General features: G+C 41.1%; 1 protein-coding gene and 1 pseudogene across 1 annotated transcript in view; one reads left to right on the forward strand and one right to left on the reverse strand.

Moving 5' to 3' along the window:
• Positions 1-1,907: 1,907 nt before the first annotated feature.
• The window catches only part of LOC145998988 (uncharacterized), a 45,233-nt gene continuing 26,368 nt past the window's right edge, over positions 1,908-20,772 (reverse strand). Inside the window, exons 2-3 of the mRNA XM_083135842.1 lie at positions 10,262-10,369; positions 1,908-3,572 (exon numbers count right to left, since the gene is read on the reverse strand). Of these exons, the coding sequence (XP_082991968.1) occupies positions 2,938-3,572; positions 10,262-10,355 (729 nt within the window). The 5' untranslated portion in view covers positions 10,356-10,369 and the 3' untranslated portion in view covers positions 1,908-2,937. The remainder of the gene's footprint in view (positions 3,573-10,261; positions 10,370-20,772) is intronic.
• Positions 13,303-19,827, forward strand: LOC145998395 (endoplasmin pseudogene; annotated as a pseudogene).

The following is a 20,772-nucleotide window of genomic DNA, read 5'->3' on the forward strand; positions in this document are numbered from 1 at the left end:
TTATGAAGCAAAGCATTCCCCTTCATCTGTTGTCATTGTTCATGACTGGTGAACATCTTGCTTGAGTCCTCTATACATGTATGTTATGTTAACTGTTTTATGGAAAACAGTTGGCAGGAATGTTCCAGGTACTTCAACCATTTGTTCTTATCCCCATAAGTACAAGTGTACTCTCACAAAATGCTAAGATTTATTTATTAGTTTAATAATTTGCAAAGGGTGATATAAGGAAGTGAAAAAGAAGAAGGAGCTTTGATAAAAGACAATAAACTGTAGATTTACAAGTTTATTGTGCAATTCATAAGTATTGTAAATCGGTGACAAATCTATATGTACATTGCATTAGCTTTTACAATATCAACAACTAACAAGAACCAGTATATTTTCAGGATAGGCAAATATATAATTTAAATACAAAACATACATTTAAAAAATTATATTTGAAAGAGTAATTTTCAACACTCTCATTGTTTTTCTTTATTTTGGAATTTTGGACCTGGTTTTTATCATTTATGCTGCCATTTCTCTGGAACATTTTTCTTTGGTAATGTTGTACGTGAGAATGTTTACCACACTGCAAAGTGGTCCTCCATCCATCCATATTTATGTAGAATTATTAATTCTAAAATACAACATGTGCTTCAGTGTAAGAAGTAACTGGCCATAGTATCTATCCTAATATACCATCTTACATTATAGAAATGTAAAAATAAATTAACTTTGATTTCAGTTGCAGTTAAGGAAGTCATATTTAGAAAGCACACCAGGATTGTTTTTTTACCATTACAATAATTATTTCATCTGTACTGTAGTGTAGGACTGAAGGTTTATTCTTCAAGTACAGGGTAATTCAAAATGAATGGTGCAACTTTACACAGTTATTATGTATGACGTTACTATTTGCGATAGAAAATCAAGCAAGGCCTCAATATAAAGAAGAACTCTGGAAGTTTTCTTCTCACCCAGTGGCCTTATGCTGCTTTCCCACTGTTCCACCAGGATCGCCAGTCACTGGCTAGTGACCAGTAGAATGTGCATTGTTTCTTGAAGCTATCAAGAACTGATTCACTCACAATGGTGCAAAGACATTTCTACATGCATTTTGGTAGTAATGCACATGTTTCACCCTTCCGAAAGATTTGCCAAAGGTACGACTGTGAATTGTTAGTGTCTTTGACTCCGTGGACAATGCCTTGCTGTGTCGTGCATAAGATATACTTGATTATCGTTTGGCTGCATTACACGTGGCTCCCATGTTGAATCTTTCTAATGTGAGTCATGTGAGTAAAACACAGTTGTTCTTCATGTTGATGCCTTGTCTGATTTTCTATCATAAATAGTAACATCATAATAATTGTGTAAAGTATTTTTTAATTACTCCGTATATTTGACAAGATTGATCAGGCAGATTCCAAGAAACTTTGACAAAAATTATAAAGTGAAAGGATAAATAATACATACCGTATAATACTACTAGGTCCTTTCTTCAATACCCTAAAGAATGCTAGATTTAATTCTGAATTCAAAAAGCATCCTATGAACCAAAACGTACTTTCCTTCTCCCCTCCAGATGTGTGCCCTTGTGCACAGCCATATTAAAAAAGGTAAAGTGTTCCCCTGTGCTTAGCACCACGCCATGAAGGCGTATAGGGGGTGTGGGGGTAACGCCCCACACTTTCTTGATCCGGTCGTGAGTGGGGGTGATGTGATCAGCATCACGCCCCTGACCGCCTTTACCCCCCAGGGTTTCCCCCAGGTACCCATGTTATTCGACGCTGGGTAGGCGCCGGGGCCGCTTCCACCGTTAGAAAAGTTCCCGGATTTGAACCGGCCGGGGATCGAACCCGGGACCTTTAGAATGGTAGTCAGACGCGTTACCGACTGAGCCACCGCGGCCACACGTGCACAGCCATATTATTGTAGTATATAAGGGAAATAAATTTAGATTGTGTACATTGGAATGAAATGACTTGCTAATTGTTAAAGTTTCAGTGTGGCAGTAGTGTATGTACAGTGAAACCTTGATTTTACGTTTTTCATGACACCAAGCTGGAAAAACTTAAAATGCGGGAAAATGTAAATTCGAGGAAAATTGTATAACATTTTGCTATGTTGGGACCATCAGAATTAAATGTATAATGTGGGATAATGTAAAATCGGGGTTCCACTGTAAATTAAAGTGGGTAAAACACCACTTCTTTTTAGATATATAGGATTATATTGCTACGTAATAACTCTAAGTCTATGATAGAGTGTGCCTGTATATTTATCTTTCCCTGTATGTAATAACTGAAATCTGTATAATAAATACGCACCCTCCTTGGAGGTGATGGTGTATACTGCTGTCATTTCAGCTATGTTTTAAGATAAACGACAGAGAACAAATCTTACCTCTGTCATACTTCTAACTAAATGTTCTTTCAGGTAATAAACACATTTGTCACCACTGCATAGTGGGATATTTTGCCAGGCAGCAAATACGGTTGCTTCAGCAGTAGGCACTCTTATACCTGTTATTGTATTTATACAATTCAGAAATAACAAATAATGTTGTGAACTTCAGTGTAGCCAATGTACACATTTAAAAGCTCTAAGCTTTGTAGGTGTAGACCAAACACCGCCTCTCAGATGTTTTTTCTTCACTTCAGTATATTGTAAACCACCAACTTCCATTGAATACTAAATTGTACTTTGTGATTGAAGGCTGCATTTGGTTGCAGGTTACAACAATGGAAGCTAACATTGATTTGCCTTAATTTCTCTTTTTACGCTCATCATTCATTGAATATTAACAGATGTAGATCACTTTTGCAAAAGGCAGTCAATGTAGAAACATTGGTATGTAAACTATATTTTCCCATTTTGGTTGGGGGAAATGGCTTTTTAAATCATAACCTCCTTAACTGCAACAGGTGATTGTTTAAGTCCACGATCTGGCTACCTTCTGCCATATGACACAGAGTATCCCAAGTATGTCATAAATGTTTCAAGAAGTGCCGTGTGCACCTGTTTCTCCATATATGCTTCCAACAGTGACCGGACACCTCGGAGAAACATGGTTTCCATTTCACGTGAAAGGTCAGGTTCATCAAGCCCGCGATGTTGCATAGTCGGTCTGCATCCATAAAAATTTAGGAAGTCTGTGTTGACAAATTTTGACAATGACTCCACTTCATTTGGTGATCTTGGTGGAAAGTTTGGATGCTTTGATCTCATCATGAGCTGCAGTGGAGTCCTCCTTATACGGATGGTCATGTTGCAATGCTCCGCCAAGTGTGGAAGGGGATCGGCATTCATCTCATATAGTTTTACTGTACCTGACACTGTTAGGTCTTCAAATAAAATTTGACTGTCCAAAGTGGTGTTGCTATTGTGGAAGGCGCACCGCTCCACTCTGAATCTTGGTAAACCACGAATTCGCATGTCTGTAACATACATCTCATATGGTGCACTTCGAAGTTCCTGGTGCAGCGAATACCCAGTAAGTTCTAGGATAGAACCATGTTGTCGCATTGAACGCATGACATCCTCTAAGCGTGCAGCACACCGAGGTTTACCAATGACTCTATTGCCTACAAAAACAGAAGGTAATTTATTAGACAGCCAGTCAAATATATATATATATATGTAATTAAATACATAAATCATGCATATACAAGGGCTGGGGCATAGTTATGACAACTATATTTTTTCTCAAATTTAAAACTGTGGTATCACAATATGATCATATATCCGGAGAACATGGCACCTGTAGTATGTGAACTCATCCCTAGATGGCAGTGTGATGAACTGTTATTGTACAGACGGCAGTGGTAAATTCATTGATGAGTCAACCACCCTTGCATGAACAGGGTTCGTGTATCAAAATAACCATTCTTCGGGGGAGAAATGCCAGAGAATGCCAAAGGGGACTGGTGGAAACTGTGGGGAGTAGAGTTCAACCGTAGTATGCACATCTTTTGTTCCTGTATTTGATATTTATTTGATATTTATTGATATTGATATGAGCCCTTCGACTGTGCATATCTTACAATACTGTTACATAAACACCCCGACCTTAAACATGCACCACATTTATAAACAGAAACATTTGGAAAATAATTACATACTATGTACATATATAAATAGCAATGTGGTCCTCTTCTTGCATTTGAGATTGTTCATTTTCACAACACTACATTACACTCTTCACCTATTCTTGAGCCCCTGCTGTTCCGTACCCTTCACTTTCACAGACTCCTTGCAGCAGTTTCCTGCGCTCCCTCCAAACTGCATGAAAATAGGAGCCCAGGGCTTTGATATTTACATTTGTTATACCACTCCTCTCCTCCCTACATATAGCCTGGATGGTCTGCTCAATGCTGTCCCTTGCACTGTCCCCCCATTTGCGTTGTCTGAGGGGTGCCGACCAAACACACTCGTGTAGGATGTGAGCCCTCGTCTCCTCTTCGCCGCATAACGTGCAGATGGCACGACCGTCTGGCCCCTTGAGTTTGTGTTGCCTCCACCCCCCTAGCAGGAACCAGGCGAATCCACGTCTTTGCTGGTACGTACACGTATCAATATATCGTTTTCTCCCCCATTCCACCCACACCCCTGGCGGTTGTGCGGCGACGAGCGTTACCTTCTCCCTACATTCTGTCATGATGTCTTGCCTGCTACAGTCCACCAACCTCTCCCTTATGATTTGCAACATCCCAGTTTCGCACCTCCCGCCCCTCACTTCTTCCCACAGTTCCCCCAGACCCATTCTGTACAGGTCGTCCTTAATTCCACTTGCCCAGTGGCGTGCGAACCCTTCCTCAATCTGAACTCGCAGACACTGTTCTTTCAGTGAGTCTCCGGCCCCTTCTTCCAGCTTCATCCAGTACTTGAAGCATCTCATCCTCGCTTCGACATCCTCCCTATGCTTTCCCATATCCCTCAGGATGCCACACGTGCTTGCACTCGTGCTGGTTCCCAGTATTTGTTTCAAAAACCGCGCTTGTATCTGATTTGCTACTCGCCCCCCTACCCTCCCCCATAGTTCCGCGCCGTAAAATAGGGTTGCTTTCACCGTTGCTTCATAAATTTGGTCCAGCAATCTCACACTGACTGTAGGGACTTTCCGTTGCAGTCGCTCTACCTTGCCCAGCCCATAACAAGCTTTTCCCTTTCTGCCTTCGATGTGCTTTGTCCACTCCCCTGCCATACTCAGCGTGATGCCTAGATAGGTGAAACGTTTGACCCTTTCAAGCTCGGAGTCCCCATAGGTCCACCGCTCCTTTGCTGCGAAGACATAACCTTTCTTGAACGCCATTATTTTAGTTTTTCGTGTATTTACCTTCAACTTCCATGTTGTGCAATATTGTTTAAGTCTGTTCAATCCCCGCTGTAACCCCTGTACTTCGTTTGATATTAAAATGAGATCATCTGCATAGAGAAGCATTGGTATTGGTGTCCCGACTATCTCCGGTGTTTCAGCTCCTTCTTCTCCCACGAAGCTAGCAACGTCATTAATAAAAAGAATGAAAAGTAAAGGTGAAAGTATGCATCCCTGCTTGATGCCTACCGTGCTCTCGTGATGCCCAGACACCACCCCCTGCCCACATTTGACACAAAATTTGACCCCTCTGTACATATTTGTTAGCGTATTAATCATTCTGGCCGAAACCCCCATGTCCCATAACTTCCCCCACAGCATTTGCCTATTGATAGAGTCAAACGCCTTTTCAAAATCAACAAAACAACAATATAATTTTCCCCTTTTCTCGTTTAACTTGCTTTGGATCAGTGTGTTCAGGACAAAAAACATTATCTATAGTGCTATAATTGGACCTGAAACCAGCCTGCAGGGGGGTCAGTTTATCAATAATATCGGCCCATTTTCTCAATCTGTTGTACAGAATACTACAATATACTTTCCCTAACACGGGCAGGAGAGAAATACCTCTGTAATTATTAGTGTCATTTACATCCCCTTTCCCCTTGTAAAGAGGACAAATAACGCTCGTTTTCCATATTTTGGGGAAGGTTCCACTATTGAATATGTTGTTGAGCAGAGACCTTCCCGTTTCTGCCAATCGCTCGTTACAATTCAGCACCTTCACGAGATCTGGTCCGATTCCATCGATACCCGCCGCCTTGCCGGTCTTCAGCGAGCGAACAGCCGCATCATATTCCAGCCTCGACACACTTTCGTCAAGGATTGGAACAGAAGTACCAAGGAACCTGCCCTCGTTTGGAATAGCCCCTGACCCCCCCCCCTCCCCTTCCAGCAGCTTGAGAAAATGATCCTCCCAGCTCCGTGCAGAGATACTGCCTATTGTGTACCGACTCCCTTGCAGGTTGCGAATAATCCGCCACAAGTTCCTCGTATCCCGGCCCTGGATGGCCTCCTGAAGAGCCCTCACTTTCCTCTCCCCCCACTTCTCCCTCTCCCTTTCCAAAACTTGCACGTAACGCCGGCGTTCTTCTAAGTAATTTAATCTAGAATGCTCAGTTTTGCGAGCACGGAATTGCCTTAGAGATCGATCCAATATTCGTTTGTGCATCTTACATACGTCATTATACCACGTGTCAGCCTTGCTGGGAACTTGTTGACGTGTGTCCCGCAACATGTGCCTCGCTGCTCGCATTATGATGTGGTAGTATAAAGCGACCCCTCTTTCCACCTCGCCTTCGCCCAACGCTCTTTCCATTTCCCTCGTAAGCATAACCGCTCTATCATCTTGCAACCCTTGTTGGAACCACTCTAGCCCCTCCTCTGAAATCTTATATTGCCTCAGAATCGAGGTTTCCTGTTCTTTCTGCCAAGGAATCGCTACTGCATTAAAATTAACCGTGATCGGCCACTCCACTTCCAGCACCAACGGGAAGTGCCGACTCTCTGTCCGCTAGTCAACATAGAACTCCGCCACCCTATTGGCCAATCCGCAAGTTGAAAAAATATAGTCAATCACAGACATCCCGGCTTCGCACACAAATGTGAAATCTCCCTCGAAATCCCTCCCGTATTTCCCGTTCATGACCTCTAGTTCAAAACTCTCCACCAGGTTGAGCAACTTTCTCCCTTCCGCATTTATTTGTTGATCTAGGCTTCGTCTGACCCTCCCTCCCCCCTCTTCCCCGTTCGTCGTGCAATCCTCCCCTCCAATTCTCGCATTAAAATCCCCCAGCAACAGCACGTCCGTATGCGGATATTTATCTTCGACAAGGTGCAGAAAATCAGCTACTCGCTCGAAGAATCTGTCATTGTGGTACTTGGACGAGACTGGTTGGTTATAAAGTGCAATCAAGCATAATTTAATATTGTCTATACACAGGTGCACGCCTAGAATCCCATTACAGTCAATCTCTATTTTAGTCAGTTGCGCCCGTAGGCTTTCCTTCACGAGCACCATCAGCCCCCCTGGACACCGCCCCCCTCCCAGCCCGTCTCTTCATGATCTGTGCAGACCCCACCATTCCCAGACCCTGCGGCGTCTCCGCCGTGCTAAACCACGTTTCCACAAATACCACAATGTCAAATTCGGTGACGTATCTACAGAATTCAGACTGAGAAAGTTTGCCCTGCAAGCCCCCCACATTCCAGCTAAGAATTTTCAAAACCCGTTTCGAAAACGCTCAGGGTTCGCCACCAATCTCACCTCCCCCCACCCCCTCTTCTCCCAAATGTCGCATAAACTCACCTGGTTCCTGCCTGATGCTCCCTTCGTTTACAGCCGGGTCCAAAGGTCATGGCACGCCTCCCCTGCTTCGACTCCGCAACCTGGGATCTCCTCTTGGGTTGAATTCCTGGAAACGTTCCTGGGCTTTCCGGTTCACTAACCCCCTTCCCCAAGCACCAGTACCCCCGGAGGAGTTTGTATCCTGCAGGCGCCTTTCTCCCGTGCCGTTGTCATCCTCTTGTCCACCAGACAACCTGTCGGTGCTTCCAGAGGCTCCATTATCCCTTCCGTTTGCGCTGTTGCCATATCTTCCGCCCTCTCCGGCAGCACCACGCAGATCTTCGTGTCCTCTCCGTTGTCCCACACAAATAATGTCCGAGCAATCGTCGTTCGTCTTGTAAACATATTCGTCTACAATCAGCTTGTCGTAAGATACGTACGCGCGTCTCCCTTCCCTCCTGCCATCTAGCATGTGTCCCGTGAGCACTTGTCGCTGCTGTGCAATTCTGGGTGAATAATCTTCTCTTACGTACACGGATGTGCCGCGTAGTTTCCTCCGATTCGCCAATATCTGCTCCTTCCTTTTGTAATGGTGCAGCTTCACTATTATGGGTCTGCAGCCGGCCACCTTGTAATTAAGCCTGTGAGCTCTCTCGACAGCCTCCTGGTCGAGCTCTACCCCATCTTCTCCCTCACCAGCTTCCTGATTTTGTCCTCACACTGCTGCCAGGTCTCAACGGCCAGTTTCTTCCATGCCATCGAAAATAAGGTTGTTCCTTTTCGAATGGCCGATGATTCTGTCCACATCAGCCTCCGTTGCACAAAGCCTACGCCACAGATCGTGGTTCTCTCTCTCGAGCTCCTCTAGCCTCCTTCCAATGGATGCTAACCCCGTCTCGATATTCGCCATCTTCTCGTACACCTCTTGTAGTGTTCCCAGTTTGTCATTAATATTTTTGATAGCCGACGGTACACTGTCCAGAGCTTTAAGCTTGTCCAAGATGCAGTCCAATTCGTCTCCCAAGTTTGGACCCGGGTTCAACTCCACACCGCCTATCACTAGCAGCATAGTAAGCAGGATGGCACAAATGGCCGTCTCTGTGTGCACGTTTCCTTTATGTACGTCGAAGGATTTCCGAGCACTTGAGCATCTACGGGCGTTCCATCGCCCCACACGCGCTCTCCACACAGCAAGTGTAAACAATGTAACATAATGCTATATTGAAGGATGTTTGCTCGTTTCTCTATCCTATACCTGGTACACATGATCTGCATTGTTCGTACATTCTACAGTACCATACACACCCCCCTTTGATTTGTAGATTTCGGATTTTCGTGCTGTTCCTGCATTCTCGGAAGGAAGAAAAGTTTCCCTGACATATTCCCCAACCCTTGTGTACTTGTTTCCTGATATCTATACCTCGTGACAGGTTAAGTTTGCAGCAACTTTTCACATATGTAGATCCCAAACGTGCACACAGAATATAGTTCTGATGCAATATTGCCGATTTTCTCACTGTCTCTGGTATGAACAGCTCGCCAGTTGGAGATGCTGAGTGCCAGTCTCGCATGGATTAATACATAAAACCTGCTGCAAACTTAACCTGTCACGGGGCTTAAACTGTTTCATATCATTACAATAGTACATCTCCTGTGTGCATTAAAACAATGTAATCAACTCTGTGCTGGAAGATAATTGAAGTTTCAGGCGAATTGGGACAGGCACAGTAGCTCATTTGGTAAAGCAATGCCATGGTATTCTAAAGACCTCAAGTTATAGTCCTGTAATAATTTCTACAATAGTACATGTCCCGTGTGTGGTAAGGCATAATGTGAGTCATGTCAGTTATGCTTTGTAATGAAACGCACCGACATTGCTATTGAAACCTGAAACATTAAAATCTAATAGGTTTGCTGAAGAGCCATCTATGGTGAGGTCAGTGTGAATCTTCGGCACAGGGTTGTTGATGTGGCACTACCTTCAGAGGCTGACGTTGACAGGTGGTGCCAGTGTGGAAGTCACTGTGACACTGGTAGTCATCCTCACAAGCCACATAGATTTTTAAGCTGCCCTGCGATTGGAGTATTTTGGAATGAACTTGGTCGAGGAGAGTTTAGCACCCATAAGGCATCCTTATCAGCAATGCTGTACATCGTGAGATTTGGTGGCGAACCCAGTTTCCTTGGTTTCTCATTTGAAAGGATGTTGATGCCAAATAATGTAGTGGCACTAGGGCCTTAGAGTGAAAACACTCGAAGGGGGGCAAGACCTCTTCTGCTTTTTCTGGGCAGAAAATGTAGGTCCCATTGAAGAAAAGACTGCTAGAAAGTCAGTGGCAATAGTTTAGTAGGCACCACAGGTGGCACTATCAGCGGTTCCTGGCATCGGATTCGATGATTTCAAAGGTGAGTCTGGAACAAAGAATGGTACTTCGTGGACATACTGGGCCTGGTTCCACTTATGTAAAGGGGCCTTCTGTGTGTCTAAAAATGTTTTAAACAATTGTGAGAAAATTTGAAAATAATATTCATGAGGGAGTAGATAAAGCAAGTTAGTTTACCAGCTTATTTTCATTTCAGTAAATGATTATTTCAGTAAGTAAATAACTCACCTTTCTTGTAATTTGATCCATTGTTTTTAATCTGAAGAGAAACATCAGGCAGGGTCATGGAGAAGAGGAAGAGAACCCAGGCAAGTGCTGCCATCTTTACAGAGACTGCTGAAAATAGAGACAAAGATGAATATTATTTTTAATAATTTGTTCAATTTATTTATTATGATGAATTAGTTGCATAAATATTGACTGTAATAGGAATATCATAATCAGAAATAAAATAATATATTTGATTATAAAACTTCTAGCCAAGGGTGTCCGCTGTGTGGGAGCAAGACATATCCATTTTCCCAAAACAATGCTTCAGTTTCAAGCTATCATGTTCCTGCAACGATTTATGCCAGTCTTACTCAAAATTACCAGTCCCTTGTAATGATTAACCAGATTACTGTTGACTTAAATGAGTGAGTATATAATTTTTGGGTGACATTCATTTTCCATGGGAGGACAGCTTTCCTTGCTCCAGGCTCTCATGCTGTGAATATTATAAATAGACCTACTGCCATAGGCAGATCCAGAATCAATCTTGGGGACCTTTTGATTACAAGGCTACAGAATTAGCAGTATCTGTGAAGCAGATAGTACTTGATTTAAAAACGAAAGAACGAGAGTTGAGAATTTACTTTCTAGGGCATAACTGACAAACTTCAGAAAGACCTGTATGTGTGTGTGTAACTTTTTAGATATATCTGCCTTGTCTCCATTAGTGTAAATTTGCACTTAATCTCTCTTCCCATACTTTATCCTTTGAAGGCTTTACCAATGACATAGTATTGCCACGATTGTTTTGTAATCGGGATGTTCTAGATTTGATCTCAATTTGTATAATTTCAAATCAAATACTTGGGTTTGTTCATTTTTATATTTTTACTCCATAACACACCTATAAAATCAACAGTAACCATGACAACAACAATATAAAATTTGTAATTCCAGCAGAGGCATCTCCTGAACGCATGCATCAATTGTGGGAAAAAGGACAGTTTGCTCTGTGACGACATTAATGAGCATTTCTACATTCTAATTTATTCATATAGGAGAAGTATTTATTTTACACGAGAGCGGTCAACTAAGATTATATTACATTTCTTGGATCTGAAGTGAAAGAAAGTAATAATTATTTTCCCACAATTGACGCATGCGTCACTTCAGATCCAAGAAATGTAATATAATCTTAGTTGAGTGCTCTCAATAAATCATGGAAATTGCAATGAACGAACAAATTACAACTTTCTTAAATAAAAAGAACATAATATCTAAAGCACAACATGGTTTCCATAAAGGCAAATCAACAACTACAGCAATATTCGAATACATCAAACATGTCAGACAATAGGGAACAGTGTGTAGGTCTCTTTCTTGATTTATCAAAAGGTTTTGACACAGTATCGCATGACCAACTTCTGAACAAATTAAATCACTATGGAATAAGGGGTATAGTAAGCAACTGGTTTAGATCTTACCTGCAAAATCGCAGTCAGATCTTACATGTAGAAGGGACAAATACCAATGCATCTTCCCATATCTCTAGGCTAGAAGAAGTGACATGTGGGGTTCCTCAAGGCTCTGTTCTAGGGCCAGTACTATTTATCATATACATAAATGACCTGCCCTCTAACTTATCCTCAGTTAAAACTACCTTATATGCAGATGATACGAGCATTGTGCTCACTGGCAAAAATGAGCAAATACTAAATTCAAATATAAAAATCACTTCAAACAAACTCTGCAAATGGTTCCCCACAAATAAGTTGACGATAAATAATAACAAAACTTTAGCAATAGAATTCCATCATTCAAGAAATAAAAACAATGAAGAACCAGTAATACAACTAAAACACATCAAATATACAAGTTGCATAAAATTCCTGGGTATTTGGATACAAGAAAATCTCAACTGGGACATACATATTGAGCACCTAGGTAGGAAATTAAGCAAAACCATATATGGTTTACGAACCTTAAGAACCATAACAAACTGGGAGACAATAAGAACAACATACTTCAGTCTTTTCCAGTCGCAACTAATATATGGAATTGTAGGAATGCTAGAAACAGTGCAAGAATTTTCATTCTGCAGAAGAGAGTAGTACGAATTATGGCAGGAAAGAAAATAAAAACCATGTAGGAAAATCTTCAGGGATCTCGGCATTCTACCATTACCTTCCCTATATATATTACATTTACTGTTCAGTGTAAAACAAGATATGTTTAGCTTCTCAAAACATATCAAGGAAGTACATCAATACAACACAAGAAAAAAAATTCAATCTGGTTATACTGTACAAACCCACAAAACCACTCTTTTTGAAAAAAGTCCTAAATTCGTAGGTATCCATCCACCCGTATAATAAATTACCTGATCACATGAAAACAATGAAATCAAGTACCCAATTTAAGAAGGAATTATCAAAATTCTTATTACGACATTGTTTTTATTCAATAAATGAATTTCTAAATTTCTAAATATTTATAATTATATAAATTGTCAACAAAGAGAGAGTTTGATTGTACAGAAAAGGTTATTATACCATTTTTATTATCATATACAAATTATTCACTATATGCTATTATTGTGCCTAAATGATCATTAATCAGTTCTTTATATATATTTTGCATTCTTCAACTTTCTTCTATGTTGTAAAGCTACATATTTACATTTCATTTTACATTATAAAATTTTGTTCGCTTATTATTGTGCTTTCCTTAAATATTATAGGTATTTTTTTTTTCCTATAGTGTATTCTTCCTTTATTTGGATTTCTTTCATGTAGAAATTCTTCAAATCATTACTGTAATTCTTGCCTATAACTGTATTAATATTTTATTACTGTATTTCGATTTCCTTCACGTAGAAATTCTTCAAATCATTACTGTAATTCTTGTCTAAAATTGTATTAATATTTTATTACTGTATGTATTATTATGACGATTTTCATACCTATGGACATGGGTCAACGGAAATAAAGAATTATTATTATTATAGTATTGTTAGCTTGTAACAATAACACAGTGTATGGCTATACACATCTAAAAGAATGTCATCAATGAATGATACCAGTCCTTCAAGACCAGTAAGTATACTGTCCATGAGTCTTTGCAATACTTTAAAACTTACTTTTGTTCCAAAGGGTAAACGTTTATGTACATATAATGGCCTTCATTTGCAATCGTAACAATGCGTTGAGAATTTTCTTCGACTAATAATTGAAGGAATGCTGAACATAGGTCAATCTTTGTAGCCACCACTTATGTTAACCTAGCTTATGCTTTAACTCGTCAAAGGTTGGAAGTGGATATTGTAAAGTATTTACATTTGGATTCACAGTTTTGCTGTAGTCAGCACAGACACAAATATTTCCACCTTCTTTCCATACAGGACTACTCCACTCAGATCTTTCTATTTCTAAAATTCCTTGATGACACATTTCTTTTATTGCCCTGCCTAGAGCATACTTCTTCACGCATAAAGTAGGGTAGATTATAACCTTTCCTTTTTACATGTACAAATCCAGGTTTCAATGAAATTTTAACATTCATGTATCTTATGAGTTCTAAAATATCATGATTGAACACAATTTTAAATTTTACTAAAAATACATTTCAACACACATTACAACATTTGTAGGCAAAATTCCATTACTAGTTGAGAAGACTTTGGGATTGGGAACTAGTAAATGATAGCAAGCCAATTTGGTAGAGGAAGCCAGCAGAGATCTCTGATGAAGAGTACAATGAGTTCTACAAATCCCTTACTGAGAATGGGACTGACCCCCTGGCAAAAACACATTTCATCGCTGAGGGAGAGGTTACATTTAAATCCTTGCCTTTTGTTCCGGAGCATCAGTCTCAACAGATACGGAAGAAGACTGACAACATTAAGCTATACATAAGGAGGGTATTCATTACTGATGACTTCACGGACATGATGCCAAACTATCTTGCCTTCATACAAGTTGTTGACTCAGATGATTTGCCTCTTAATGTTTAGAGAGCTCTTCAGCATAGTAAACTTTTAAAGATTATTAAAAAGTAATTTGCCAGGGAACCCCTTGACATGATCAAGAAGATAGATACGGATAATTACAAGAAGTTCTGGAAAGAATATTAAAAAATCATAAAACTGGGAGTGATTGAGGATCCATCCAATTGTACTAGGCTTGCGACACTGCTTCTGTTCCACTCCTCCAATGAGGAAGGTCTTATATCCTTGTTTGAGTATGTTAAGAGAATGAAAGGCAAGCAGGATTTGTGGAGCGTCTGCTGAAGAAGGGTTATGAAGCCTGTGTCTGACAGAGCCAGTTGATTGATTACTACGCCACAGGCAATTCCAGAATTCGGAGGCAAGAAGTTCCAGGATGTTGCCAAAGAAGGCTTAACGATTAGCGTAGAAAAACAAGAGGAAGTTTGAATCTTTGAAGGAGCAGTTCAAACCTCTGACGCAGTGGCTGCAGGAAGATGCGCTGAAAGATCTTATTCTGAAAGCAACTACTTCCAGAAGGTGGTCAGATTCCTCGTGCACATTGGTTTCGCCTATGTTTGGATGGGCTGGGAATATGGAGAGGTTAGCGCTCTCACAGGCTCATCAGAAAGCAGATGATCCTTCCAAATTCTATTACTTGCAACAAAATAAGACTCTTGAAATCAACCTAAGGCATCCTCTGATGAAGGAACTGCTGAGAAGAGTGAGTGACGATGAGTTTGATGGAGAAGCTAAGAACATTGCCCTCAACTTTGTTTAGAACAGCAGCTCTGAGATCAGGCTATATGCTTCGGGAAACTGATGATTTTACAGCAAGCATTGAAGCAATGATGTGTAAAACTTTGAGCGTTCCTGAAGATGAAGGAGGCCTGACCAGGCAGGGGCCAGGGGGCTCAGCCCCCCCTGGAACTGCCATCAGCCCCCCTTGGCACTGCCGTCAGCCCCTTTGACATTAGGCAAAACTATTTTGTGTAATTTGTTTGCAGTGAAGAGTGAAAATGTAGACAACATATTATTTTGCTCACAACTTTGGTGAAGGATAAATTCACAGAACATGAACAACAGCTAATACATTTGTTCGGAGAAGTCTAAGTAGCGGCAAGTATTTAGAAGATTCTCTTCTCTAGAAAGTTATTTCACAGGGGATCTTCTTTATACAGAGGTTGTTCGCTTTATATCCGACCATGTTTGACGGGTACTCACCTTAAGAGATACCGCGCCGCCACCACCGATCATGTTCTATTGGACCCCCAGCATTGTGGACTATCGCCCGACATCGCAGTTTCCATTGCAGCAAGCTCCGGTGCAGGACAGGCATGGGAATTCTGTCCCACTCCTCCCTGCAAGCTTTCCATTGACCATCCAGGGTGCATGGGCGGCGGTTGAAGACGTCATTTCAACAGTCCAAATGCGCAAAAATCCATTGGACTGGCATCTGGGCTTTTCACAGGAATGTCTTCAAACGGAATGACACGAATTCCTAATTCCTCTGCCATTTCCTGATAAAAACGTAGTGATGTTCTGGCGGTATGACTCGAAGCCTTGTCCATATGGATCATCACCTGGTTCGCGTCCATTCCATACAATTGTGGGATGTCTCTCCGATAGATAGGTGTCAGAATGGAGTCTTGGAAGTATGTGGCATTCACCTTCACGTTTTTGTCCACATTGTGTATCATCAACCTACCCTCATGTCCGAATCCCATCACAATCATAAAGCCACGAGGGAAACTTTCCCTGCACTGACGAACAAAGTTGCTGCGCCCCTTGCCGTCAATGTCACGGTATGTGATCGCCCGAATGTGACCACCAGCAGTGAGATGGACATATGATTCATCCATTGTGACAACTTCTTCCATTTGGAACCCGCCAGGTACTTTTCATACAGTATCACAATGCGTACGTATGAAAACTTAGCATGGAAAAGGGCCATTACGTAACCCTCCCAACACTGATTGATTTTCGGCGCCATTTGATAACATTCACTACCAACACTCGCGCACCTACAAGGTCAGACACAACACTGCTCCCACCAGCAAACCCATAGTTCCAGCATGATACGCCAGGTGGCAGCACTGAATCGGCAATGGTCGGATATATATATAATGGTCTGTATGTACCTTCCTTGTCCCTGTTGCAATCTGTGACTTTAAAGTCATCATGCAAATTTCCTCCGCATCTACATCAAAGGTCAACAGCTCCAAAGGGAGGTTTCATTGCTTTGGTCGGGGGTGAAATGTACTGTAGGCACTATGATTGAATATTGTGCATTTCTTTCTTGTGTGATATAAATATCTGTTTCATCAAAAGTAGTATAGTGTGTTCAGTAAGGGATTATTTCAGTAGCAGTCAACACTTCAAAAATCGATGTATTAAAAGATATAGAAAAATGTAGTATTTGTATGATATTTCTAAATTTTTATAACTCATTAACCTCTCCACCCCCACACACATAATTTATTTGTAATCTTGAATTTTATTTTAATCTGTTCTATTGTATGTGAGTTTTATTCCTTTTGTATTTTATTGTACTCCCTTGTTCAATTTCTTTGTAACCTTGAATTTTATTTCATTTTTATTTTAATCTGTACTTTTGGGGATTAGGTAGTAGACCAGCAAGCAACAGCTGAAACTCGCCCAGCAATCAAGTCAATTCAATTCAATTTACCTTCACTTAATACTCTTAAACGTTTGAAAATTAAACTTAGTTTACAAAACCCCCTGATAACACGTGCGCCCCCTCCCCCTGGAGATAATTTCTAGCTACGGGCCTGGGCCTGACAAAGACGAGGAGTCAGAAGAGAATGACTCGAAAACACTATAAAATCAACAACAAGTAACCATGGCACCAACAGTAAAACTTTTGTAATTATGACCGATTCAGCCCATGGCTGCATACTTAATTTTCCAGTATATACAAAAGGATAACCACCTTTTTGTCTATAACATTTCTAGTTTGTTGGGATATAGCAATATCATTACTTTCCATAACATTTATAGTCTTCCGTTGGGAACACGTTTAGTCTCCCGTGCCCCTCCCGCTAAATCCGCCAATGCGTATCCCAGCGCACGATATCTGTTTTTGATGCAACGAAGGTGCCAGTGGGTGGACCCCCTCCACTCGGGTTGACCAGTCTGACCACAAACAAAAAAAATCTTACAAGAAATTCTCCTTTAAACCATATGTGCAATTTTCGTATGGTATTTAGTAAATATTAAATGTGGCTGCCCCCTTCTCCCCATTCATTTTTTTCGTGGACCGTCACTGTTTTCACGTGGTGAATTCACAGTCAGTTGATTCGGATCCCACTCTAAACTGTAGGCTCAGTCCCGGTTAGCCTTTCTGTGCATAAAGTGGACTTAAAAACAACAATTCAAATTCACAATCAAAATGCTGCTACGAGGTCCACTATTTATATTTTGAGCCTTGGCAACACTGATTGAAGTTAGGCGCGATTTGACGTTTGCACGGAATCGTCTGGCATTATTGACCATAACGTACTTCAAATGTTTTGTCAATAGCTTGATTTGTGTTGTTTATGTTGCCTTGGAGATTGCGAGACAACAATAAAATGGAATTAACTCGTGAACATTTTCGTTCGATGATTTTTTACGATTTTCGACGTGGATTATCAAGACAAGAGTGCATCGATCAACTTACTTCCACATTTGGCGATGAAACCCCATCCTTTGCCACTGTGAAACGCTGGTATAACGAATTTAATCGTGGCCGCCAATCGCTCACCGACGAGATTCGCGAAGGTCGTAAAAAATCAGTTGTTGTTCAAGAAAACATTGATGCTGTGCAAAACCTAATACTGCAAGATCGTCATGTGACATACTGTGAGATTGAGGCAACCATAGGCATTAGTTCCACCAGCATATATAAAATATTACATGATCATTTAGCTGTGAGAAAGGTATGTTCTCGTTGGATCCCACACAATTTGACAAAAACTGAAAAAGACGCTCGCGTCAATTGGTCCAAACAAATGCTCAATAAATACAATCGTGGTGCTTCAAAAGACGTATATAAGATTGTAACAGGTGACGAATCATGGATATATGCATATGAGCCGGAACGTAAACAGCAGACGACTGTATGGGTGTTTCAAGATGAACCCAATCCAACAAAAGTTGTTCGCGCTCGAAGCACATCGAAACAAATGGTCGCCTGTTTTTTCGGGAAAACTGGTCATGTGGCAACTGTGCCTTTAGAGTAACGTAGAACGGTCAACTCTGAATGGTACACAACAATTTGTTTGCCAGAGGTCTTCGGTCAAATACGGAAAACAAACAAACGCCGTCGGATCATTCTTCATCAAGACAATGCCAGCTGTCACACATCTCGTCTAACAACCTACTTTATGAACAGTCAAAAAATCGAATTGATGGGTCATCCGCCGTACAGTCTTGATTTGGCACCCAATGACTTCTTCTTGTTCCCGAATGTCAAGAATAAATTGCGTGGACAACGATTTTCGTCGGCGGAAGACGCCGTTGATGCGTTCAAAAACCATATTATGGAGGTGTCTCAAGAAGATTGGAAAAACTACTTTGAGAAATGGTTCGAACGAATGCAAAAATGTATTGACCATAAAGGAGAATACTTCGGAAAACAATAAAGCAGTTTTCAATGCCAAATTCCTGTTTTTTCATTGTTAGGCTCAAAATATAAATAGTGACCCTCGTATTGTACAACCGTCGAAAGAAATACTTCCGAAAGCCACAATATCGCCAGAAGAGACGTGTTTGGGAAAATGGACAGGAGGGCAGAATATCTTGCTGAGGACTCGGCACAGTCATGGTACTTAGCCCATGAAAGTCCAATTTTTTTAGGTATTCCAATTTCTCGTGACATCATTTGGTGCAATGTGCATGCTGTGTGTTTGATTAATTTTATTAACGTCGCGTAATTGAAGACTAAAATTGGTAAACGAAGTGCCACAATAATTCAAACACCGTTTTCCACGTTAAACTGTGAAATGTGGTAAACGTGAAATGTGGCTGGTAGCCTTCTAAGTAGTTCAAAGGGCGTGTAAAGAGGTCACTAATGTGCACGTTCTTACGGGCTGATGTGCGGAATGAAGCGATTTCCCAACACTCGCTTTTGGCATTTACAACGTTTACCACTTTTAGTCCTCAATTATAGCCTAGCCTACCGTTACGAGCAGAAGCGGGTTGGAGTTCAAATGTAGAGGAAGTTGACTCAAGTCCAACCCCCAATTGGCGAACAAGGATTTTTCAATGAAGAAAGACTCTCTTATAAGTTGTCCAATAAGTGGCAAAAATAGTAATTTGGAAAAAGTAATTCGAAGTCAAACCCCCTAATAATAATTTTAAATAAATAAATAACGATAGTTTTAGGGAGAAAATATGAAACAAAACTCAGATTACCCAATGTAATTATCTATGGCATGGCATTTAGAGAGCGATGGTAATCCAGTTTTGTAGAGCATGTTTCTGTTTCGCGGGAGAGATTGATTCCTGGGATCGGCTATTTCAGGCAATAATTTTTTTCAGCAATGTCCGTCCCTCCATTGGAGCGGATATGGGGTTCACCCAGTCTGAGTACCAATGAGTTAAAGGCGGCCGGGTTGTGGTGCTGATCACATCACCTCCACATTTAGCCGAGATCGTGAATGTGTGGGGTTCCACTTTCCCCCTCCATGATGCAGGGGGATAGCTTTTTTTTTAACAAAATTATGTTTGAGAACATAAAAATACTTAGCATCAAAAGGATAATTTTCAAACCACTTTCTTGAATTTCTCATTGAGCCTCAGTATTGAAATCAGCGTCACTGAAAACATTCCTCTTAATAGAGTAAATCCTCGATGCTTTAAATCCATGGTTGGCAGCAATATCGACTAATTGAAAAAGTGTGGAACAAAGCATAACGTGAATCACTAGAACCAAGCGGGCTTGGCAACGCTGCGAGTTATCGGTTTAAGCAAGGAAACCCTAGTAGTCAATCTCTATCTACCTTGCGTAGTAGTATGTCTGTGATCTGCCCTGCTCTCTTCCCCAAAATTCCCTCCTGTAAGATCCCTCTACACTAAATTTCGAAATATATGGTCGATTCTCTCTTACCTCGTAAGGGATCTGCACTGAAGGTTACACTTCAACTTCCAACTTTCCGGACTGCGAACAAGGATTAATAGTGGATCGAACAGTTACGCAGATTCCTGAGCGTAAGCGTGCCTTGCATTTTATTCGACAGCTTCTTCATTATAGCAGCAATTTCGCCTAACGGGGTCTCGTTCGATTGTTGCGATTGCGTAGGCTGAAGGTGTCAACGGAATGAATCATGATTGTTATTACAACGGTGCTTTCTTGGGCAACCGTTTCTTTTGCTGCTGATTATAAAGTATAATTAGTGCACGAGCATGTTTTTGTTTTATTGCAAGGTGCGAATCGTGCAGCTTGAGGAAATAAAAGCTACACTAGCGACGCCTAGGGAAGAAATTGAAACGTCATGTACGATAATCCGAGTGGACTCTTTGGCCAACATTGCTCGAGCAGTAG

This window comes from Lepisma saccharinum, chromosome 14, assembly GCF_977018435.1.
Source record: "Lepisma saccharinum chromosome 14, izLepSacc3.1, whole genome shotgun sequence".
Classification (NCBI taxonomy): Eukaryota; Metazoa; Arthropoda; class Insecta; order Zygentoma; family Lepismatidae; genus Lepisma; species Lepisma saccharinum.